This window comes from Pteropus medius, unplaced genomic scaffold (assembly GCF_902729225.1).
Source record: "Pteropus medius unplaced genomic scaffold, Ma_sr-lr_union100, whole genome shotgun sequence".
Lineage (NCBI taxonomy): Eukaryota > Metazoa > Chordata > Mammalia > Chiroptera > Pteropodidae > Pteropus > Pteropus medius.
The window spans coordinates 10,325,951-10,351,436 of NW_024352787.1; the positions used below are offsets into that span (position 1 = coordinate 10,325,951).

Genomic DNA, 25,486 nt, shown 5'->3' on the forward strand with positions numbered 1-25,486 from the left:
TATCCCCACCCAAATCTACACAGTCTTGGCAAATATCTCATCAAATATTAGTAGAGAAAATAAAAGTCATCAGAGGAGAATTTTCTTGGCTTCCTACCCGCCAACCTACAAAACCTGCCCATCCCATCCCGTCTTCCTTCCTTCCCGTCATAATGGTGGGGTGAGAGAGCAGTCTTTCCTCCTCTTTAAGGCAATACTGGTTGTGGGGTCCTTCCCTTCACAAACGTCTGGCTACCTTCCCTCTAAAGCAGGGGTTCCCAACCTGCGCACCAAGGACCAGTACCGGTAGGTGGCTTGTTAGGAACCCTGTTAGGAACCCAGCGACACAGCAGGAGGTGAGCGGTGGCCAAGCGAGTGAAGCTTCATCTGTATTTGCGGCCACTCCCCCCAGCACTACCATCACCACCTCTGCTCCGCCTCACAGCATCAGGCATTAGACTCTCACAGGAGCACCTTTCCTGGTACCAAAAAAGTTGGAGACACCTGCTCTAAAGGTCTCAGCTTCCTTTCTCTCTTCAACTAACCTCAATCTAACTTCTGCCTTCATTGCTCCATTGACACTCCTGGCTTACCTTGGGCCAAATCCAGTATCCTTTCAGGTTTTTATCTTAAGTGACACTAATGCCCACTCTCCTCTTAAAGCCACACTCTCCTGATTTCTCTCCTCTGTCTCTGGGGCACTTCTTTCTCACTTTTCTTGTCCAAACCTTAAAAGCTGGCTTTTGGTGTTTCTGTGCAGGGGCCCCGTGCTCTTTCTCCCTGGGAGATGTCACCTACTCCCCTCTTTCAGCCACCATCATCCATCCCTCGGTCTTCTCTGTATTTTCAGCGCTGACCGCCCACTGGTCCAAAGCTGACACCATCCTCTCCCATTCCTCTCCTCCTTCCTCCACTTCTCCCCGCCAAGTCCTACCCCACTTCCTCTGGGAAATCTCTTCCGATTCCTCGGTTTTCTAACTCCCGGGCCAAGTGGCTCCAGTACCTCGCAGACCTGAGGAATGTAGTTCTCCTTGAAGTAGCTTCTCAGCTTGGGGCTGGCATTGCGTAGCGAGGCCATGGCAAGAGGCCCCACTGCGCTCCCCTCCTGCTCTCCACCGCTGGCGGGGCAGGAGCCCTGCGGGGGCAAGGGGCGGGCGCGTCCCTGGTTGCCCGGGCAACTGCGGGGCGGGGCGGGGAGGGACGGGGCGGGGCGTGCCGTATCCCGGCGACCCCAAGCCGGAGGCCGCGGGGAGGGAGGTGGGCCCTGGCCTGGGCGGAATGGGCCTGGGAGGAAGTGCTGGGAAGCCCGCCTCCGGGCGGCGGCAGTCCCTGTCTGTTCCCTCCGGGCGCCCAGTGTGTGCAGTTCTACACGGAGTCCGGCTCCCCTCGAGCCGCCCCACGCCCCACCTCTACGGAGCCGCGGCAGCGTCGGGGACGGAGCGGCGGTGCTGCTGTTCTAGCAGCGCCGCTTCCGGGAGGCGGAGCTTGGACTCCCATTTCCTCTCTCCTCCCGCGGTCGGGCTCCCGCTCCTGGGGCGGCGGTTCCCGCTGGCTTTGCAGACCCCTGCGTCCGCCCCGCAGAGCCTCCTGCTCCAGGCCCCGCGCTGTGCCCTGGCTCCGGCGGCGACATGGGCGGCGCCCGGGACGCGGGCTGGGTGGCGGCGGGCCTGCTCCTCGGGGCCGGCGCCTGCTACTGCATTTACAGGCTGACGCGGGGCCAGCGGCGAGGCGGCCGCGGGCTCCGGCTGCGCCCCTCGAGGTCCGCAGGTGAGGCCACAGGGTGCCCGGCAGGTGGGTAGGGACGGGGGACAAGGGCACCCTAGGGGTGGGGGTCGAAGACGCCGCCGGCGCTCGTGGCTTGCCTGTGCTCCAAGTGCAAGGAGCCCAGGCACAAGGGAGGCCCAGGTGTAGTGGGCAGATTGTCCGCTCGATTGGGTGTGTGTAGGGTTCTGAGCCGCCTCCCTGCCTCCACTTCTTTGTTCAAAATCCTGGAATGAAAAATTGCCCAACTTTCCTGCCCGAGTCCGGCGTCACAGCTGAGGATTAGGTTTCTCAAAAGCATGTTGATTGCCTCTTGTGTTAAAGCTTGCCCCCGGCGGTTCTGTTACCGAAGGGATTCCCAGGCTCTGGACAGGGTGTTGGCGGAGCCTCGAGCAGTACATGAAATTATGCGTGCAATTACCCTGGCAGAGAGGACTCCAGAGGGGGACAGTTCTGCCTGGACTCAGCCCATACTCTGAAAAGGGAGGTACCTTGAAGTCACCGTGGTCCATATGTATGCAGAGTTGCAGAGAGATGCTGGAGATAGATGTAAATATAGCTATTTCAAAATGGAACAATTGCCACTCTCCTGGCGGACAAGTACAGTATTAGGTTTCTGACCAGAATCTGATTGGTGCATTGAAGAGGATTCTAACAATTTGCTGAATGTTTTGGAGACATAGTTAAGGTCATGGAAGCTGTTAGGGCAGTAATTAAAAACAATCTGCCAACCAAGAAACTCGTCTTTACAAATGTAGAAAAGAACTAAATAGCTTTATTATGGAATAAGCATTAAACAAGATTGCTACACCCATCACAGGCAATCTGCTAATGGGATTGCAAAGATAGAATTCTCACCTCTTTATGTACCCAAACAGATGTAACCTATTTCGTATTACCTACGTGTTCTCAAGATAAACAACTTGTCCTTAAGAGGACTTGACAGCACCATTTGCTACTCATAGTTCATCCTAAATTCACTGGTAGTTGGGGTGGCTATTTGTGTTAACTAATTGCCTTTATCCAGAGGGAAAATAAGATTTCTCAGTATCTTTATGATAAACAGGTGGTTACAACATGGAGCCATGTGCCAAACCTAAACTCATAGAGACAAGATCAGCTCCATCTTCCTTGATGTTTCAAACAGATAATCCCAAAGTCCCTTAGACTTTTTTGGGTTGTAAACTGGCAAGAAGTTTACCTAGCTTTTAAAAAGATGTATATTTATATCAGAGACAGACAAAGAAATTACAAGTTTGCTCAAAGCAATGCTCTAAGAAAAGGGGTGGGGGAGCTGTTCCTTTTGGCATAAGGGAAAAATCCATTTTTTAAAAAAGATATGCACTTATTCTTACTTGCAAATCCTAATTTGTTGTCTTTGTGTCAGAGATGTTTCTGTATAAGTAAATGGTAAGTTAGCCTGGACTCATACCTTCTCAATTACATTGACGAAGACTTGGGGTCTTCTGTAGTTCCATACAAATATTAGGGTAGTTTATTCTATGAAAAGTGCCATTGGAATTTTGATAAGGATTACATTAAATCTGTAGATTGCTTTGGGCGATGTAGACATTTTATTAATATTAATTATTCCAATTTGTGAGAACAGAATATTTTTCCATTTACTTGTGTCATCTTCAATTTCTTTCATCAATATTTTATAGTTTATAGTACACATACAAGTCTTTAACTTCTTTGATTATATTTATTCCTAGGTATTCTTTTTGATACAGTTGTAAATAGGATTGTTTTCTTAGTTTCTCTTTCTGATAGTTTGTTATTAATGCATAAAAATGGAGTTGATTTTTGTATGTTGATTTTGTATCCTGCAACTTTGGTGAATCCATTTATTCTAACAGTTTTTTGGTGGAGTCATTAGGATTTTCAGTATATAATGTTTTCTGTAAATAGAGTTTTACTTCTTTTTTTCTGATTGGATACTTTTATTTATTTTTCTTGTCTTATTGCCCTGGGTAGGACTTCCAGTACTATGTTGAATGAAAGTAATGAGTGGGTATTTTTGTCTTGCTCATGAACTTTCAGTTTTTCACCTTTGAGTATGATGTGAGTGTGGGCTTATCATACCTGACTTTATTACATTGAGGTACATTCCCTTTATACTCACTTTGTTGTGAATTTTTGTCATGAATGGAGGTTGAATATTGTCAGCTGCTATTTCTGCCCCTAGTAAGATGATCATAGGATTTTTGTCTTTCATTTTGTTACTGTGGTGTATCACATTGATTGACTTGTGGATGTTGAACTATCTTTGCATCCCAGGTATAAATCCCACTTGATCATAGTGTATGATCCTTTCAATGTATTGTTTGCCTTTTTTTCTTTTCTTTTCTTTTTTTTTTTAAGATTTTTGCATTTGTACTTATCAGGTATATTGGCCTGTAATTTTCCTTTCTTGTACTTTCCTTCTCTGATTTTGGTATCAGTGTAATGCTGGCCTCATAAAATGAGTTTGGAAGAGTTTGAGAAGGGTTGGTATTATATCTTTTTTAAAATGTTTGGTAGAATTCACCATGAAGCCTTCTGCTCCCTGACTTTCGTTTGTTGGGAAGTTTTGATGACCGATTCAATATTCTTACTAGTAATTGGTCTGTTCAGATTTTCCATTCTTTCATAATTCAGTCTTAGTAGTTTGTATGTTTCTAGGCATTTTTTCATTTCTTTTAGGTTCTCCAATTTGCTGACATATAATTGTTTATAGTAGTTTATTATGATTTTTTGTATTCCTGTTATTGTAATGTCTCCTATTTCATTTTTTATTTTATTTCAGTCTCTTTTGCTTGATGAGTCTAACTAAAGCTTTGTCTTAGTTTATCTTTTAAGAAAACCAGCTGTTAATTTTGTTTATCTTTTTTGCTATTTCATTTATTTCTCTTCTGATCATTGTTATTTTCTTTCTTCTTCTAACCTTGAGCTTAGTTTGTTCTTATTTTCTGGTTCCTTAAGATATAACTTAGGTTATTCAAAATGCTTATCACTATGAACTTCTTTCTTAGAACTGCTTTTGCTACATTTTTATAAGTTTTGGTATGTTGTATTTCCATTCTCATTTGTCTCATATTTATTTTCCTTTTTGATTTCTTTGATTTATTGGTTATTCAGTATCATTTTGTTTTATCTCCACATATTTCTGATTTTTCTACTTCTCTTCTCGTAATTTATTTCTAGTTCATATTGTTGTAGTCAGATAAGATGTGATATGATTTCAGTCCTCATAAATTTATTAAGACTTGTTTTGTGGCCTAACATGATTTATCCTGCAGAATGTTTCATCTACACTTGGGAATTATATTCGGCTTTTTGATGGAATGTTTTATAAATGTCTGTTAAGTCCACCTGGTCTATTATCTCCAATGTTTCCTGATTGATTTCTGTCTAGATGGTCTATTGATGAAAGTGGGGTATTGACGATTTTTCCCTTTAGGTTTGTTAATATTTGCTTTATATATTTAGGTGCTCCTCTGTTGGGTGCATAAACATTTACAAATGTTATGCTCTTGTTGGATTGACCCTTTTATCATTCATTATATAATGTCCTTCTTTGTCTCTTATTTCCGTCGTTGTCTTAAAATCCATTTTGTCTGATATCAGTTTAGCTATCTCAGTTTTTTCATGTTTTCCATTTGCATGGAATATCTTTTTTCATCCCTTTCATCTGTGTGTCTTTAAAGCTGAAGTGAGTCCCTTGTAGGCAGCATATAGTTGCTGCGATATTATGATTTATGATAAGAAATATGTATTTGTTCTTCATCCGCGTTTCTGGCACAGAGCTCCTGAAACCCTTGGAATTTTCTAAGTGATGAGAGCCATAAAAGTGTGTCTTTTGTTATATTAATGAGATGACTTTTGGAAAGTGCCTAAGGGTGGAGGCTGGTTTTCAGTGGAGCAACCTTGCGATTATAAGATTGGGACTTTCAGTCACACCTCTCTGTCCTCCAGGAAGATGGGAGGGGCTGGAGATTGAGTCAATCACCAACGGCTTTCAGTCAGGCCTACGTAGTGAAGCCTCCATAAAAACCCAAAAGGATGATATTTGGAGACCTTCTGGGTTAGTAGACATGTGGAGATTTGGGTGAGTGGCACACCCAGAGAGGACATAGAAGCCACATGCACTTTTCCCATACCTTGCGCTATGCGTCTCTTTTATCTGTCTATTCCTGAGTTAAATCCTTTGTTTTTTTCCAGTTTATTTAAACTTAAAAAAAGAACAGTTCACTCATTTCTCCTCTACTCTACCCACCTCCCCACAACCCTCCACCTCTGGCAACAGAGATCTGTTCTCTGTTTTTGTGAGCTTGGTTTGGTCTCCCTTCCCCTTGCATTCCACATGTAAGAGGAATCATGTGGTATTTTTCTCTGTCTGACATTTTCACTTAGCAAAATGCCCTCACAGTCCTTCCATGTTGTTGCAAGTGGCAAGATTTCATTCTTTTTATGGCCGAATAATATTCTATTGTATGTATATACCACATTTTCTTTATCCATTCATCCATTGATGGACACTTAGGTTGTTTCCATATCTTGGCCATTGTAAATAATACTGCAGTGAACATGGGGATGCATATATCTTTTCGAATTAGTGTTTTCATTTTCTTTGTATAAATATCCATAAGTGGTATTACTGGGTCATGAGTCACATGGTAGTTCTATTTTCAATTTTTTGAGGAATCTCCATACTGTTTTTCATAATGGCTGTACCAATTTACATTCTTACCTACAGTGCAGAAGGGTTCCCTTACATACTTGCCAACACTTATTTTTTTGTCTTTTTGATAATACCCAAGATTTTAATCCATTATGAGTTTATATTTTGTATGGTATAAGATAGTAGTCCAGCTTTATTATTTTGCATGTGGCTGTCCAATTTTCCTGACATCATTTATTGAAGAGATTGTCCTTTCCCCATTGTATATTTTTGACTCCTTTGTCACAAATTAATTGATCATGTATGTGTGAGTTTATGTCTGGAGACTTTAGGGTTTTCTATATATGTATCATGTCATTTGCAAATATTGACAGTTTTACTTTTTCTTTTCCAATTTGGATGCCTTTTATTTTTCTTTCCTAATTGTTCTGGCTAGTACCTCTGTTGAATAATACTCCATTGAATAAAAGTAGCCAGAGTGGGAATCCTTGTCTTGTTGATCTTAGAGGAAAATTTTTCATCTTTTCACCATTCAGTATGATGTTTCTTAGCTGTGGGCTTGTCATAGCTATTATTTTGAGGTACATTCCCTTTATACTGCTTTGTTGAGAGATTTTATCAAAACTAGGTGTCGAATTTTGTCCAGTGCCATTTGCATCTATTGAGATGATCATATGATTTTTATCTTTCATTTTGTTAAAATCGTGTATCATGTTGACTGATTTGCAAATGTTGAACCATCCTTGCATTCCTGGAATAAATTTAAGTTGATTGTGTTGTATGAACCTTATAATGTATTGTTGAATTTGGTTTGCCTATTATTTTGTTGAGATTTTTGCATCTTTGTTCAAAGATATTGGTTTGTAATTTTCTTCTCTTGTGGCATCCTTGTCTGGTTTTGGTATAGGGTAATGCTGGCCTTGTAAAATGAGTTTGGAAGAATTTTCTCCCTCTTAGTCTCTATTTCATTTATTTCTGCTCTAGTTTTTATTTCCTTCCTTCTACTAATTTGGGCTTCCTTTGTATGTTAAATTGAAGCCTGCTCCTCAGGCCACAACTATTTAGATAAGCAAATATACCTCTTTCAGGAAAAAACTGGTTTCAGTCTACTACCTCTGCTGCTCCCTGGGGTATTAGCCTTAGGGAATCTGCTCAAGCCATTTACTGTCTTTTAATTTGCTCTAGCCTTGTGGGTCCTGTGGAGGGAAGTCCCATTGGCTTTCAAAGCTAGATGTTTTGAGGGCCCATTTCTCAGGTGGTAGTCTTAAAACTGGGGCACAGGATATGGGGCCCTTCACTCCTCTGGAAGAATCTGGGAGCTGTGAATTCCCTCCCAGTTGTGTTTTGCTGCAGCAGGTATGGGTTTAGGGCGAAATTGTGTCTCAGCCTCTTCTACCTATTTTGATGTGTTTTTTTTTTTCTCATTTGTCCGATATGTAGGAGTCACTCAGTTTCCAGATTTCTTTCTGAGGGATTTGTTCCCCATTTAGCTGTAGATTTGGGGTACATATGGGAAGAGGTGATTTCAGTACCTTCCTACATCACAATCTTGAACCAGCACCAGATGATCTTTCTTTGCCTTAAAGTTAAAGAAATTTGTAATTACTATACTGTTGAGACTATTCAAGAGCATTGGAAAAGATGGAAATCGTCGCAATTAATTCAACAATCTAACAGCAAAACCTGACAAGGATAGCATGAAAAGACTATAAATCTGTCTTAATTATAAATGAAGATATAAAAATCTTATATAAAATGTTAGCAAATTAACTCCATCAGGGAATTAAAGTAACTATATAATATATTAATTATATATAATGTTATAAATATAATATGTAACTTAATAACATATCAATTATATATAATAATATATAATATACCAATAATATATCAGGAAATATACTAGTGTAATTTATTGCATTAATAGATTAAAAGCAAAACACATGATGACCTCATAATAAAATAGCATTTGAATATTATTTCTGATAAAAACTTTCAGCAAGTTAGGAATAAATAGAAGGAAATGTTCTTAAGTTGATGGAGAATATCCATCAAAAACCAAAAAGCAAACATATTTAATGGTGGAACACTAGTAGCATCTTTACTAAATTCAAGAACAAGAGAAGAATTGTTCCTGCTGCCACAACTACTATTCGTTATTATCCTGGAGTCATAGCTAGCTTGAGAAGACAAGAAACAAATGTGTAAATATTAGAAAGGAGACAAAATTATAATTAGTAGGTGACATAATAACTTATTTGGAAAAAACCCAAGAGAATCAACTGATTAACTTTTAGAAGTAGAGTTTAATAAAGTAATTTGAGTACAAGATAAATATATCCAAATCAATAGCTTTTCGTATATAAGTAATAACCAATTCAAAAATTTAGTTGAAAAGATCTCATTCATGATAGCTTTCATAAAAACTTTAAAAACTAAGAATACATCTAGCAAGAAGCCTATATGGAGATAATTTTAATGAAAGACATAAGACTACATAAACAGGTAAGCATATTACTTGGTTGGAATGAGTCTGTATCATGACAATTATCTTGAACTTTATCTTGCTATAATGTTATTATTTGGTTGTCACTTTTCATTTCCTGTGAGAATTATAATTTTCCTCAGTTTACTCGAGGAGATGGTGAACCACTGAACCTGAAATTCTTTTACAGTCTTATTGGTACAAAGCTAAGTGGAGAACTAGGACACACAGGTTTGCCTCACCATGTAATAGCAGTTCAAAAATTCACCAGTGGATAAGCTGGGTATTTGGTGATCACCATCCTCTAAAGTGTTGAGAGTTTTAGGTTTATTTCTTTACCGAAAAAGTAACACCGTTTTTATTACAAATGCAAGCACAGAAGTTAGCATTTATGTACAAAATTTAAATGACTAAGTGGAATAGTGGTATAGGGGAAGTGAAAATATCTGGATTCTAGAGCCAATTTTGTTATTAACCAGTTTTGTGTCGTCTTAATAAAAATAATAACAAAACTATCCCAGACCTGCACAGTATTGTAGGCACTATTAACTCCCACTTAATAGATGAAGAAAATGAGGCTTAGAGAAGTTCAGTAGCTTAGCTGGAGTTAGAGCTAGATGGTGCCTTAGCCTTGGCTTACTTTAAACTACCACATTGCACCCCCTCCTTTCAAGTGAAAATTCTATGGTTTGACACTTTTCCCCACCAAATTTTGACTACTTAGAAAATAAATTGGTATAGTTTTAAAGGAAAAAGCACAGATGTGACATCATATAGTACCTATTGTTATATAACCTTCTCCTCTCCCCCACCCTCCACTCCCAACAGTGTCCTGTGAGCACATACACTGTCTGACCTATCATCATAGTTTCACTTTTAAAGAATCATGTTCTATGTTTATAACACAATTGTGTTATAAAAATGGTTTCTGGTTTTCCTGCGGTGATTTCTGTAAAGAGGGTTTAAAAAAAAAAAAAAGTTAGAGCTAAATTCTAAAAGTCACTGAGCAGATCCAGCATTTAACTATTCTAGCTTTTACTCAAAATGATTTCTTTTGTCATCACCCCCAGCAAGACTTTTTTTCTAGCATCCATCAATGCTTTGTTCTTATAAACCAAACAAAAATGCCACACCAGAAAACACAATTGGGTTACTGCCATAACTTTTCTCCTGCCTGAGGTGCTCTTAAAATCGTGATCAAAAAAGTTCTGCCTAATGTAAACCTTATTACTATAGGCAAGTGTTTCACTGGATGGGTGTACCTGATTTTTAAAAGAAACAATGCAGTTGGCATCAGGGGTATATATTATTTGCATGCAGTGTCTTACTAAGAGGAAATACCAAGTGACTAATTTCTTAATGTCTGTAAGCCTCAGTTTCCCATATGTAAATTGAGAATCATAATAGTATCTTCTTCCTACAGTTACTTGAGTATTAAATGAGATGAAGCACATATAATGCTTAACACTGTGCCTGACATCAGAGTATGCATTCAATACTGTTTTTAAAATGTTTTAAATCTCATATTGATTTTAAGTGAACTTTAATTTTTTTCTCATACAGAAGATTTAACCAATGGTTCATGTGATGATGTCCTAAATGCTGAACAACTTCAGAAACTTCTTTACCTGGTTGAGTCAACCGAGGATCCAGTAATTATTGAAAGAGCTTTGGTCACTCTGGGTAACAATGCAGCCTTTTCAGCTAACCAGGTAAGTACCATAGTCTCAGCAAACTGGCTCCTCCCATTCTTACACACCAGCAGTAATTGTGACCATAGTAATGTGATTATTAATAGGTTTCTAGATACCTATTAAGTTGGTCATAGGTATCATACTTTTAATAAGTATCTAATTAACACTTAGCATTTCATGGCCTTTTTAATTATTTAAAATTCAGAGGTAGGACAGTGAACACATATAACATTTAAGTACATGCTTTACACTTTATATAGCTCTTATGAGGGTGATTCTGAGGCAGGTGGTCCCTGGACCACTTACCAACCACTAATCAATATAAACAGCTTCTACAAGTAGAGACTTAACACCAAGACTAAAGAGCTTAATTCAAATACTTTCTTCCAGCCTCTGCCCCCATAAGAGTAATTTTTGTAGATATTTTTAGCTAATGCCCTTTGTTTTTGTCATGAATACAAAATTATTTTGAATTTATACTTTCAGTTTTCTGCAGTATGGCAAGGTTTACTGTAAAGCTCTAGAGATTTATAATGAAATATAAAGACTCTTTGTGTGTTGCTCACATTCTTTCAGTTGCAAGTGACAGAATCTAGCTTAAATTATTTTAAACCAAAAAGAGAATATATTGAGCCTAGTTAACTTGGACATCCAAGAATAGCATTGGTACAGGCACAATGAATACAGTTTAAGCTTACCGAAAGTGTTATCAGAACTCTCTTTCTCTATCTTTTGGCTTTGCTTACCCCTGCTTCTTTTTGTATATTGGTCTTTGTCTCTCTGGCCACAAAGAGGTTTTCTTCACGGGGATGGAAAGAGAGCCACTGGCCTCTCAAGCCTTCATCCCTGTAGCTCATAATCCAGAAGGTGGAGCTGCTGTGCCAGAATCAGGAGCCACCCCTTTGCTGGATCAAGGCACTATGGACCATGATTAGCAAGGTTTGGCTCACATGAGCATCCATCAGCCAAATATCATGGATGGATGTAAACACAGTTGACCAGCAGTCCCACCAGGGACTATATGAGATAGAGGAAGTGCCATGTCTACCCTGGTGGAAACTGGGGTGCCAGGCAAACAAAAACAACAGATGATGACTAATTTATTAGCATGCCCATGTAGGGTATTTCTGTTGCCATAGTTTTATATCCCTCTGAAACAAACTGCACTCATAGTGAGTCAGTAGCCACTGATGAATAAGTACTTTCTTGGGTAATGGGAGTTAGTGCCCCTCCTCATCAATTATAGTACCTTTATTTGCTTTAGCAGTACAGTTTAAAAAACAAAAACAAAAAACGTTTTCTAGTAACCACAAGTTCTTGGGAAAAACCAGGACCCGGAATCACCAAGGAAAAGGTTTTCTTCTCTCAGTGTTATGCCCGCCCTTCACAATAGAGTGGTGAATGGGGCTGCCGGTTAACAGTGGATGATGGCAAAATACTTTTTCTCCTTTTCTGAAAGTGTCATGTCTTGGTCTGACAGTAGTCATTTTCTTGTAAGAATCAAAGCAATCCATATGTCTTTCTGATGTTGGGGCCAAAGGTACATTGTAACACAGTGTTGCAATCGATCGTGAGAAACCCCCAGGTTATTTTCCCTTTGAAAATTTTGACACAGTTTTTCAAACTGCATGCAGCTCCAGTTCTGAAAGATGTTAATAGGTGTTGCTTTCACTCCTGACACTGAAAAATGACCTTCTTTTTGTGTATATTTTATAGAAATAGTTGTACTCCCACCCCCCACACAGTTGAAAATCCACATATAACTTTTGAGTCTCCAAAAACTGAACTGCTAACTAATAGCCTACTGTTACCAATGATATACACAGGTAGTTGATTAACACATATTTAGTGTGTTACATATATTATAAACTGTATTCTTACAATTAAAGTAAGTTAGAGAACAGAAAATGTTATAAAGAAAATTATAAGGAAGAGAAAATACATTTACAGTGTTTATTGAAAAAAAATCTATGAGTAAGTGGACCCATGCAGCTCAAACCTTTGTTGTTCAAGGGTCATCTGTACATATTCCGTACTCCTCTCTTAAGAGATTTCCCTGTGCACATGAGCATTGATGCATTACAGTAAAGAAACATGTTTACTCTTGTTATACCCAAAGTTTCTCACACTTAACCACAAAACCTCCCTTTTTAAAAATGGAACATCTTTTAACATCTCCAAGGACTAGTGTTCCAAAGAACACATTTTATCAAAACACTGCTTTAGTATTCTAAATCATAGTACTTTTCCAAATTCACATGTCATAGATAAGTCATATAACTAATCTCAAAAAAATTTTCTAAGTTGCTTTGAGATCATTACAGCTCTGCAAATCTTCATTGTATATCACCATGCTATAGTTTAAATAATTACATATCTTAATTTTATTTTCAGTTGATTTTCTTTATAATATGGATGGTAAAATTTTTAAAAAAAATAAGAATTATAGATTGTATACGGGAAAGCTATTTATAGTCATTGATTTTTATTTGTGTTTGTGTATATATGCAAAGAATTCAATGAATAGGGGTGCCTATTGAAGTTATGGTCCTGTTTTTTCCCTCTTAGGTCATTATTCGTGAATTGGGTGGTATTCCAATTGTAGGAAGCAAAATCAACGATCCCAACCACAGTATTAAAGAGAAAGCTTTAAATGCACTGAATAACCTGAGTGTGAATGTTGAAAATCAAATCAAGATAAAGGTAAATTATCTGAAATCACAAATGTGTGAGGTTATCTATAAATGAAAAATAGCAAAGATAAATAATGTAATTTTAGTAGACTATCCTTTATACTTTATGGCCAAGAATTACCTTTACTTTTTTCCAAGCTTTCTTGAAATATAACTGACATATAACATTGTGTGAGTTTAAGGTGATGATTAGATACACGTATATATTGCAAAATGATTACCAGCATAGCGTTAGCTAACACCTCCATCATTTCACATAATTGCCCTTTTTTCTCCCCCTGTGGTGAGAACATTTAAGATCTACTCTTTTAGAACTTTCGAGTATATAATACAGCATTATTAACTATAATCACCCTGTTGTACATTAGATCCTCAGAACTTATTCGTCTTATAACCTGAAGTTTGTACCTTTGACCAACGTCTCTCTATTTTCCCCACCCCATAGTTCCTAGCAACCACCATGCTACCCCTGTTTCTAGTAGGCTTTTTTAGGTTACATATTATACATACCCCATAGTTCCTAGCAACCACCATGCTGCCCTGTTTCTAGTTTTTTAGGTTACATATATATACATATACACACACACACACACACACACACACACACACACACACACACACACACACACACACACATATATATACATATATATACATATATTACATATCACATATATATACATATATATATATACATATATATATATACATATATATGTGTGTATATGTGTATATATATATGTGTGTATATGTATATATATGTATGTGTATATGTGTATATATAAGTGAGATCATTCTCTGATTATTTCACTTCACATAATGTCTCCAAGGTCCATCTATGTTGTTGCAAACGGCAGGATTTCCCTTTTTTTTTTTTTTTAGTAATATTCCATTGTGTATATCACATCTTCTTTATCCATTCAGCCATTGACGGGTATTTAGGTTGATTCTATGTCTTAGCTATTGTGAATAATGCTCCAGTGAACATGGAAATGTGATATCTCATAGAGATAGTGATTTCATTTCCTTCAGATACATTCCCAAAAGAGAGATTGCTGGATCATATGGTAGTTCTATTTTCAATTTTTTGAGGAACCTCCTTACTATTTACCATAGTCATTATACCAGTTTACATTCCCACCAACAGTGCATGAGGTTTCCTTTTTCTCCACATCCTCGCCAACACTTGTTATCTCTTGTCTTTTTGATCATAGCCATTCTTACAGGTGTGAGGTGATATCTCATTGTGGTTTTGATTTGCACTTTCCTAATGATCAGTGATGCTTAGCATCTTTTCATGAAACTGTTAACCATTTGTATGTCTTCTTTGGGAAAATGTCTGTTCAGGTCCTCTGCCCAGCTCCAGAAATAACTCAGCTGGCCCATATAGTAATCTTGTTGCTTTTCACCATTGAAATGGTGAAAAGATTCAGAGATAATAAAGATGACATTTTAGGAAATGCTTTGAAAGACATCAGCATCTTATGAAAAAATATGATTTATAAAGAGCTAAAGAAATGCTATTTTTTTTAAAGGATGGGTGTGTCATGAAATTGTGACCAAAGAGAACCAGCTGACTTGTAACTATTTAGATCTTGAAACTAGATTAAAAATTTAATCTGTCTTTGCTTTACTGCCATTACTTTATTAAAGTAACATGGAAAAATTTGGTTATTTAAGAGTTAGTACTGACTGGTTTCCACTGCCACACCTGAGAATGAGGTGCCTGTTGCTGGGACCATGCCCTCTGCTCTCCAAGACCATGAGTCCCATCCCCCTCACCCCAGGACCGTGACCCTGCACCTGCCGCAGGGCCCCCACCTTGGTGGTTGATAGTGCCGGTGGAGGTCAGGGTTGGGGAGAGCCCCCTGAGCACACTCCTTGGAAAGAGTTGATGTCAGGTCATGCAGGTGCTTTCAGCTACTCCTCAGTGGTCAGCTACATTCTCCATGATTTCAGGGAGAATGCTGAAGACTCTGGATTCTTCCCAAACATGAGAATATCACACCCACTCCTTACCCATTTTATGGGGAGAGAAAAAAAAACAAAACTGAGGCACCTACTCTGGCCCCAGAAATCATCCCTAGGCCTAGTGACGTCATCTACCTTTGAAAGATCAAGAATTCTCCAAAGTTGGTTCAGCTTTCATCTATCTGCAGGACCAACAGAAAGTGATCCTCAAAACTGAAGATAAGACTACCCATTGAGTCGGGAATAAGGAAAAATGAAGATAGCAAATTCGACAGAGCCACACAACTGCAGAGGAATCCTACATCAGCTCCAAAGACTCATAAACCTCGCTCTCCATTTCTAAACTTGGATAGACCTCCAGGGACCTCAGAGGCTCCTCAGACATGTAAAGACAGAAGGACCACAGGCAGAAATAAAGAAAATAACCAGCCCCAGATGTAATAGTGCTAATTCAGAAATGGGCAAGAACTGTAAAAAATGTTAAACTAATGGAACCTTCGGAAACATTCAGGACAATATTGTATCCATAACACAAGAACAGACAGCCACTAGGAACACCAGTACAAGAAAGGCTTGTAGGGAACTTAAAATATAATTTTTTAAAGAAATAAACCATAAAATTCAAAGAACCAGCCAAGTAACAGAATGGACACAGTGTATAATCTACAGGATGTTTGAGGAAATCTGGAACACAGGGACAGGATGAGAGGGTTTCTGCCTCCAGTGATGGTGGACGGGGCAATTTGACACCTGAGGAGGCAGCACATTAAAAATCTTCTGGGAAATATCCAAGCACTGAGCAAGATCTGGGGAAAGATGGGAATCTGCTTCAGCTCTGAAGAGGTTTGCCAATGGAGAAGAGGGTCTGAGGAGATGAAGCTGGCTTCGACCCAAGAGCGAAGGGCCCAGGCCTGCAAGGGAGAACCATTCGCTGATCATCTCAGGGCTGACCCTCAAAGTCATGGTGAAACAGCAGCAATCAGCTGTATGGAGACTGCATCTTGGCTGTGTGACGTCAGGGGGCCCAGAAGCTGGATGACTGGTTTCAGGAGCTGGTGCCTTCCAGAACACAGCCATTTGCTGTGTGTCATCTGCGGTTGCTTTGCATACAGAGAAAGAGTTGAGAGGTTGCAGCAGAGACAACGTAGAGCCCACAAAGCCAAAATATCTGGTCTTTTACAGAAAATGTTTACCAAACCCTGGTCCACCAGGCAGAAGGGTTCCTGCTTCATACTTAATGTGGGGATGGGAAGGAGGAGAGCTATCAACAATGACTAGTAAAGAAACACATGGAAATTATAATTTTAGGTAGTGATAAGTGCTATGGCAAGTACAATATGGCAGCAAGCCAGTTATTGAGGGGAGTGGTGACTCGTTTGGACTAGATGGCCAGGGAAGCCCCCCGCGGAGGTGTGTGGAGAGGGAAATGGAGCTGTGCAGGGGGGGCAGTGCATGAAGATCAAAATCCACGTTAACGGGGTTCCAGACCATCTGGAGAGGTGCTGAGCAGGGTTGGCCAACACAGGTTGCAGGTACAAATGAAGCTGGGTTCCCGGTTGGCTGAGGTGAGTGAAGGACAAAGGCATTGCATGAGATGAGGTCAAGGAACCCAGGCCATGGTTTTAAAGTAAGAGAGAAGCACCAGTGGAGATAAAGTGAGCCCAAAACTCAGCTTTTCATGCTACAAGACACACGTTTATTCACCAAATGTGGATCGAACACACTTTCTGTGGCAGGTTTTTCTTACAGAAATTCTGTAACAGTATCTCCTAAGGGCTGTCCTCGCCACAAAGTAGGGTCTGCATTTCCTCTCTCTTGACCCCTAGTAGGGTCCCGACGATCTCTGGAATAATGCTGCCATTATGTTCTGTAGTAAGCTGGCAAAGAGGCTGCTTCTCCTGGGGCTCTAGCAACCCCCACATTCCCATGCAGAGTCCCAGGAGGGAGGTTGAGATGTGAAAGACAGCTCAGTCTGCACTCCCAGTTGACAGCCCGCCCCTCGGTATGCATGAGCCCCTGGGAAGTGGGTCCTCCAGCAGCACACACTGCTGAGCAGGGCCTGCCCAAACTGCAGATTCCTGAGCAAAACTGTTGTTTTGTTTTAAGCTACTAGGTTTTGCAGTGAATTGTTACTCAACCACAGTAACTGTAGCACCTCCTATGTGCTGGTTGCAATATAAGTGACACACTGCCACCCAGTAACTGTTAGATCTGGAAGGAGGGAGTGTAGTGAAAAAACACAAGGCCCCGACGCAGTGCAGAGCTGGACCCCATCTGTTCTGCTTGTGCGTTACGACCTAGCTGGTAGACAGTCTGGTCCCTGAAATGGTTCTTGCTCTGCCTGGTAAAAGCCACTAAGTGGGAGCCCCTATGTCATTATGGCCGATAATGCCATAGCTTCAATAGCTCTGAAAGGCAAGGCAGTTATAATGCTGACTATAAATATATTCCATATTTCATAGATCAGAAACAAAAAAATATGACTTTTCTCACTCTGCAGACTGGAGCAGCAAGGACAATTTCACATGATATAGTAATGATATCAGATTTCTGACCATGGCAAAATAATTTATTGAGACGCTTTTGTTTTGAATTCACTGTATGTTGCCCACTGTAAAAAGAAGTAATGAGATTGGGGAGCAGAGTGAAGAGGAACTGGTGGAGAGTGAGGGAGGTGGGTGGGAGGTTGCCAGAGAAGTACAGGATGCCCAATTAAAGGTGAATTTCAGACAAATAAGGAAGAATTTTTTAGTATGTTTATCACAGTATTTTTTACTTGTGCTTTTGTTATTTTGGCAACCGTACATAAGAGACTAATTACCCCTCTTCAAAATGAGAGTTAGACATAGGTGAAGAATTCAGCCTGCTAAAGAAACTGCTCCCAGAATATGTGGTCAGATATAAGCAGGTTCTTTGCTGATTGTCAGTGGTTCTACAAAGTAAATTAAATATTTACTACGTGCCAGAAATTTAAAGGATGACAAATAACCACACATCCAGAAGCCAGTTGTCATCTGCACATCAGAAACTGAAGAATATTCCACCTGAATCCCACAGATCTCTGATGAGCATGCCCTGCCCCGTCCTGCATCACTCAACTTTTTTTTCAAATAAAAATTATTAAGTACGTAAGGTGAAAAGCAAAGTTAATACTGGCTAATGGGACAATTTGTAATTTCTTAGCATTTTATATTAGGAAATTTTTCTTACTAGTTAGGACGTTTGGTGGAGTTCAGATTTAGTTAGGTGAATACCAGTTATCTGTAAGATATAATTTTTCCACAGTAGAAAGATCATGGCCAGACATAGGAAATAGAGTTTCAGAAAATTTTCTCTGACACTGGATTTAGTTTTGTCATGTGTGAAATAAGAGTACTGCCAGCATTGCATTACTTTGTGCCAGTGATGGTTAACAATATTGTGAAGTAGTTCATATACATACACCTATGTCAGTAAGAACCGTGGGCCAAATATTTTGCCTGTGCTTGCTTTTGATAGGACTCTAACGAAGACTTCTATTTCATTTTGCACCCTGCCCTCCTCGCCACCCCCCCACACCCTGTTCTTCTAACTTGATGTAGCTCCTAGACTTTACTGTTAAGGTACTTACCATGATACAAAGTGGCCTCGCACAAACTCCTCCTTAATTCTGGTGTGCCCAGACCAGATGACAGAAAGGTAGACTGAGTTGGGAGGCCCCCAACAGATGAGAGGCCACTTGGTACTGAGAACATGGCCTCTGTAATTGGACATTTCTCACACTGGGATCTTCAGTTCCCTGAAGACTTTAAAGCCATTTTCTGTAAGATGGCCATAATAACACCCACCTCATTAGAGCTGTCTTACAAATTAAGTGAGGTATATTTTTGAAATGCTCAGCACAGCGCCTGGCTTTTTAAAAAAGTCACCAAACTGAGGGTTGGATAGAAATGTCATCTTTTCTGAGGAGCCAGTCTTATCCTGAACAGTCGCCCTACTCCACTTTGTAGAAAAGTTACTCTTCAAAAGAAAAATTTTGGAGATTCTAAGATGCTAACTTTTTTTTCCCCTACCTCCAGATATACATGAATCAAGTCTGTGAGGATGTCTTCTCTGGCCCCCTGAACTCCCCCATGCAGCTGGCCGGGCTGAGACTGTTAACAAACATGACAGTTACCAATGACCACCAGCACATGCTGAACGGTTACATTACAGACCTGTTCCAAGTGTTGCTTACAGGAAACGGGAGCACCAAGGTACAAAGGAAACAGTTATTATTTGAAGTACGGAGAGCAATAGCATCAAGCTTATAAGATTGGAATTGAATTTACAGGTCACCTATCTTAAGTTGATGGCCCTCAAAAAACGAAAGTTTATTAAAAACCATTACATGGGTCCAAAAAAGAAATTATTTTTATTCCATTATACTGAATTTCAAAATTGACTTGTGAAAATAATCTATTTCACTTAATCAATAGATTGGTATTCATTTGGTTTTCTGCAAGTCAGTTTACCTTTTACTTAAGTGAAGTAGCTAGCCACCACCCATCATATATAGGAACATTGTGATTAAGTGATAGTGCTGGGTAATTGAATTTTTGCCTACCTTAGGGTTAAAAAAACATTTTTTTGATTCAGACATTATTGGTTGAAAAATCTTTCTAAAACCACTTTTAAGTTTTAGTAATGGATGTCTCAGTGCTTCTCTTTGACCTGTTAAGTAAATATAGGCAACAAATTGAGCTGAATTCAGTAGGATCTCAGGAGACAACCTATGAAAGTTACTTGAGTAATCCCTTATATTAGTGTGCATTCTTATCAAATGCCATTTTTCAAGAAATAGCATAAAAACGGAATAGTCTAATCAAAGGTTCTGATTAGTTGTGTTGATCTGTCAGTGTTTTACTATATTGGTCTGTTCTCTGGCACAGTGAGAGAGAAATGCACAAGCATTTTATACCAAATGTGAAGCCAGACTCCAAATATTCAATGTCACTGAAGTTGTTTCTGAGGTTATCAAATTGTGATTACAGGAGAGTCTTACTATAGTCCTTTTAAAATTTGTTCTGAGATGTTTTTATATGGGCTTTCCATGTTTCCAGTAGCCAAATTTATTTGGATCTGGTCCAAGATGTACCCAAAGCCATTCAAAATTAAATGTAATATTCTTATTAGCAATATTTTAACGTTATTGTTCCATCCATCAACAATTTCCAAAAGGCACGCGCCCATCACAATCTCTCCAGTGGAACAAGGTTACTCCAGCCTTTGATGGTCCATGGAAACTCCCTTCCCTCTCTCCCATGGCATTACAGCTGTAGGAAAAATCCTCTGCCTGTCTCTGTAGCTGCCTTACCCAAAACCTCAGGAACACTGTGTTCAAAGCCAGGCGAGTCTGTCCTGGGGGCTGTGTAGATCTGTCTCAGACATGGTCTATGTTTTAATATATTTTATGACTTTTTAAAAGGTGACTCACACCACAATAGTATGTTCTATTTTTGTTTTGTTTTTCCATTACATTGCCTAGTACGGTATTTCTGGGATAAAAAATTTGCTTTTTTGGTCTGACTGGGAAGCTAACCAATTATAACATTGTTTCTTCATAAAAAATGAGTTTAAAGTTCCAACTTGCAAATGAACTTTGGATAGTAATCCATTTGTAAGTGAGAAAATGTAACATTTTAGACATTTTCTTAGTAAATAACCACCAAAATGACTTTAAAATCATATTTTTAATAAGCGATTTCACTGTACTATATAATAACTTTTTGGTTCATAACTAAATACTAGTGGAAAATTAATGTAGATAAACCTAGTGTTTACTACATCTGCGGTGAGCAAAGAAAACTAATGGCTTGAAATAAATATCCTGGAGTCACCACAAGGTGGCACACATAAGAGAAAGACAGGACTTAATATGGTTTCAAACCAAAATACATATAGCTATTTAATCTGTAGTTGTATTCTGACTTTTTATATACTTTTGCATGTTTACTTCCCTTCTACAGAGGATAGCAACATGGAATTTTAGTTCGGGATACTAAATAGCTATTGCCGACCCTATTTCCTGGTTGTAAACCTGCCCTGTTTACCACTAGGGGGCCTTTTACATTCTATTGACTTCATCAGGCTTATTTAATAGGTTCAGGATCATCCTATTTCAAAACTCGTCCCTGTTTTCTTAATTAAAACTTCATTGATGTTGGAGACAAATGTTTATTCCTAATGCTTATTCTCCATGTTGCTGGCAGCCAGTCAGGCCAGACCCAATCTGACAGTGACTCCAGGAAGTGCACTAAAGAAAGGTCAGAAGTCATCTTTACACTTTACCTTAAGAGGCTGTAATTTATGGAGGGTACTTGTTAGAAAAACATGATCTCCACACACACAAGAAACTTATCCGTGGTTTCCCCTGGGGAGTGGGGCAGGCAGATAGGGCGGTGACTTTTGTTTTTACTTTGTTCCCTTCTGCACTGTTTGAAATTTATCATGACCATTTATTCATTTAATTAAATTTTCAATAGTTGATAAAAATAAAATTAAGCAAAGCCATATATCCTCCTCCTTAATGAATAAATTAGTATGCACAACATAATAAAAGGAATATGTGAATATATAGGATAGGTATGTAAAGATCAGAGGAAGAATACAGAAACTTAATAATGATCATTTCTGGTCATGGAAATATGAGTGAATTTCCTTTTTCTTTGTGCTTTTCTATCTTTTTTTTTTTAATGTTCTATAGTAAACACATAATGCCTTAATCCAAGAAAGTTTTATAAAATAAGCATCCAGGTTCCTTCCCAAGTCTAGTAGGGAACCCATTTGTCACCTTTTTCTGACTTCAGAACCCCCTCCATGCTCCTCACTTTCTGTTAATTTCAGGTATCTTAAAGAAGTATAGTTCTACATGACCTTTATTTTTAAAGTAGGAATTCTACTTGAATGTTTTTATTAGTAATTTTTCATTTATAACTGATAAGAATGCTGACATTTTAACTACTTGCTCTAATATAACATTTGTTTGCTGCTTATTCATAGCACTGCCTATTTAAATGATTGTAAAACATTTTTCAGATTAAAAAAAGGTAAGGTCAAAGATTCATTTACGACCTAAAAAGAGCTATATTGTGATTTTAGTCTTAGTGGTAAACTGTTCCAAAATTTTTATACTTTAAATAGAAATAAACTGAAATTTGAGACAGTACTTTTTTGTTCCAAAGATATTTCACCTAACAGTAATCATAATAAAGGTCATTTATGGAATACATGTTAAGCTTACCAAGTGTTAGGTACACATGTGGGGGGAGGGGTGGATAGTGAAGACATTCACAACATTCTCCCTAGCTCCCTAACACTGTAATTGAAAAAATAAGGTTTAAATAAAACTGCTGTATGATAAGTGCTCTGAGAGAGGTGCCAAGTGTTACAAGTGTGTGTGGTGGGGGGAATGTAGCTTTTACATAAGATGAATTGAGAAGGCTCCATAGAATTGAGATAATTTGAGCCAGACCTTGAAGCATGGGCAGGACTTTAAAATGTGGACATGGGAAGAGGACAGGGAGAGAAAATTCATGCTTGCTACTCTGAAATAAACCAGTATTATTCTCATTTCAGGTTCAAGTTTTGAAATTGCTTTTGAATTTGTCTGAAAATCCAGCCATGACAGAAGGACTACTTGGTGCCCAAGTAAATAGTTTACATATTTGTTTTGTAAATATACAAATGTAGAGATTTAGACAGATCTGCATAGATTTATCCCTTTTAAAATGTTAACAGGGATTATCTCTGAAGAGCCTTTTTTTTTTTTTTTTTTTTTTGGCTTAAACAACAAAAATTTTTCACAGTTCTGGAAGCTGGAAAGTCCAGAATCAATGTGCTAGCAAATTGGATTCCTGTGAGGGCCCACATCAAGGTTTGCAGACTGCTTCCTTCTCGCTATATCCTCACATGTCAGAGCAGAGCTCAGGTCTCACCCTCTTCTTTAAGGGGACTAGACTCCACCCTCATGACCTCATCTAAACCTAATTACCTCCCAAAGGTCCTGCCTCCAAATACCATCATGTTGAGGGTTGGGGAGAACACAAGCATTCAGTTCTGAGCAATATTGTGATGGGGTTTTTTTGGGGGGCAGGGGGGTTGCCTATATGAATTTCCTAAATTTTTTGTAATGAGCATATTTTACTTTTAAAAATTATTTTTGAAAAGTTCTCCCTAGAAAAATTATGTTTCTGTCTCTACTCAATTAGGAAAATTACATTTTTACATCTGTTTGTGTTCTCATGTATCTTAGTATCCACTGACTGGCTAGTATTTATTGAGTCTCTGGTATGTGCCAGATGCTGGACCGAGTGCCCAGGTATACCAGTGAGCACAGCATAACATGGTGCTTATCCTCATGGTGCTTACGATGCAGGGAGAAGAAATAAAAACATGTAACCAAGATAATTAAAAGCTGTGATAAGTGTTCTGAAGGAAGCAAAGGTAGTGCAGAGATAGAATGGACCTCAACTCCTATGGAAAAAGGGATCCTGTTGTATTCATCTGCTCATCCCTGTGCCCTGCAGTGTAGGTGAACAGTAAATGGTGAATTAATGAAGACTGTATGATGGATGTTAAAAAGGAAATGGATGTTTTTCCAAATGATTCCATTCTAGGATTCCAAGGAAGTAGTATTTTTCAGCTAAAGCACAAAACCTCTTTTCCATTGTTATACCATGTGGGAGGTGTATAAGATTTTACATTTATGTTATACAATTTTAAGGATAGTTTTCTATGACAAGATTTTAAAAATGTATTCAGTGCAGTTTTAAAATGTGAAAAAATACATGAAAAATACCTTTATATATTAAAATAATACTCATTGTTTCCATTTCAGGTGGATTCATCATTCCTTTCTCTTTATGATGGTCACATGGCAAAGGAAATTCTTCTTCGAGTTCTTACACTATTTCAGAATATAAATAATTGCCTCAAAAAGGAAGGCCATTTAGCTGTTCAGCCTACTTTCACTAAAGGTTCATTGTTTTTCCTGTTATATGGAGAAGAATGTGCCCAAAAAATGAGAGCTTTAGTTAATCACCATGATGCAGACGTGAAGGAAAAGGTAACAATAATACCTAAATTCTGACTGGTTGGTCATATTTTTCCAAAAAGTAAAGCAGTCTGGAAGTAATGCACAGAAACATTTTTCATCTTCCTTAAAAGAGATTCCTTCAGCTGCTGAATTTAAACAGTAAATACCATGTTTCATCACGTATACAGGTATAACTTGCCATGGTCTTCTGGTTTATTTTGGACCATTTTATTGATACCAAATGAATATAACAGCTTGTTCTGAAACATTTATTTCTTTGTTGCTATTTGCTGAAATACTTTATTTCCCTTACATGAAGCGACAGTGACCTTATTATATGTAAGCTACCCTTCTGTTTGCTATGATTTGAGAGCATTAGTATATGTTTCAGAACTGCTATAGGAATAACCTTGTTCTTTTAGTAACAGTGAGATCCTAAGCTCTTGAGTCCACCCGCCAGCCTAGCCATACTGCTTTCCAAAGTCTATTCTAATCATTAGAATCTATTCTAGTCAATGAAAATTGTAAACTTGTAGAAGAAATGTTCCCTAGTACTTACCCACTCCCATTCATTGTGCCAGTATGTAAAGACATGTGTATAAAATACTGAAATTAATCAAAATGTCCATCTGTAGGTAGGTGGTTAAATCAATTATGTAGTCTTAACAAAGCAGGTCTGAATGTACTAATGTGGAAAGACACCCATGAAATATGGATGTATTTTTTAAATGAAAAATATTTATGCTTATCTATGGATAGAACACTTCTAGAATGATATAGACTCCTGGGAGTGAGACTGGGGAGTGAGGAAATGACTTTTCTATGTACACCTTCTACTGTTTGAATTTTTTACTATGGCATAAATTTTATAATAATTTTTTAAATAAAAAGGAAAAAAGTTATATTTTCTCCCCTTAACTGACACTACTTTATTAATTTTCATCCATATTTTACTTGACTAGAATTACAATATATGAAAATGTCTCAGCTGTCATAGCATTTTTATTCCATAAGCTACTATAACAATTTATTAATATATTTGAATTCAGCCAGGTTTTATAATATTCAAGTTCATAACCACCACCATGCGTAGTATTAAGTAAACCACTATGCAAGCAGAAGCCTTCCTATTAATGTATTTAAGGCAAAGCTTTAAGAGTACTTTAAATTTCATTTGTAAATACA

General features: G+C 38.5%; 2 protein-coding genes across 5 annotated transcripts in view; one reads left to right on the forward strand and one right to left on the reverse strand.

The window, feature by feature from the left end:
• Positions 1 to 1,223, reverse strand: part of FBXL13 (F-box and leucine rich repeat protein 13) — a 260,635-nt gene extending 259,412 nt beyond the window's left edge. The window contains exon 1 of the mRNA XM_039848951.1: positions 983 to 1,223. Coding sequence (XP_039704885.1) covers positions 983 to 1,057 — 75 coding nt within the window. The 5' untranslated portion in view covers positions 1,058 to 1,223. The remainder of the gene's footprint in view (positions 1 to 982) is intronic.
• Positions 1,224 to 1,466: 243 nt separating this feature from the next.
• ARMC10 (armadillo repeat containing 10) lies at positions 1,467 to 25,205 on the forward strand. 4 transcript variants are annotated; one of them, XM_039848967.1, is made up of 6 exons: positions 1,467 to 1,770; positions 10,452 to 10,600; positions 13,151 to 13,285; positions 19,305 to 19,481; positions 22,843 to 22,914; positions 24,104 to 25,205. In XM_039848967.1, exons 1-6 carry the CDS (start codon positions 1,608 to 1,610, stop codon positions 24,353 to 24,355), a joined length of 948 nt encoding a protein of 315 aa, XP_039704901.1. In that variant the 5' UTR covers positions 1,467 to 1,607; the 3' UTR covers positions 24,356 to 25,205. The 4 variants fall into 4 exon arrangements, with proteins under 4 accessions (XP_039704901.1, XP_039704902.1, XP_039704903.1 ...); XM_039848968.1 differs by having other exon boundaries at positions 1,467 to 1,746; XM_039848969.1 differs by lacking the exon at positions 19,305 to 19,481.
• The last annotated feature ends 281 nt before the right edge of the window (positions 25,206 to 25,486 follow it).

Bases quoted from the DNA above. Each gene is read 5' to 3' on its own strand.
- ARMC10 (XM_039848967.1), top strand. From the start codon at position 1,608: ATGGGCGGCGCCCGGGACGCGGGCTGGGTGGCGGCGGGCCTGCTCCTC. The intron at 13,286-19,304 runs GTAAATTATCTG...CCCTACCTCCAG, and splicing joins AAAATCAAATCAAGATAAAG to ATATACATGAATCAAGTCTG. The intron at 19,482-22,842 runs GTACAAAGGAAA...TTCTCATTTCAG, and splicing joins CAGGAAACGGGAGCACCAAG to GTTCAAGTTTTGAAATTGCT.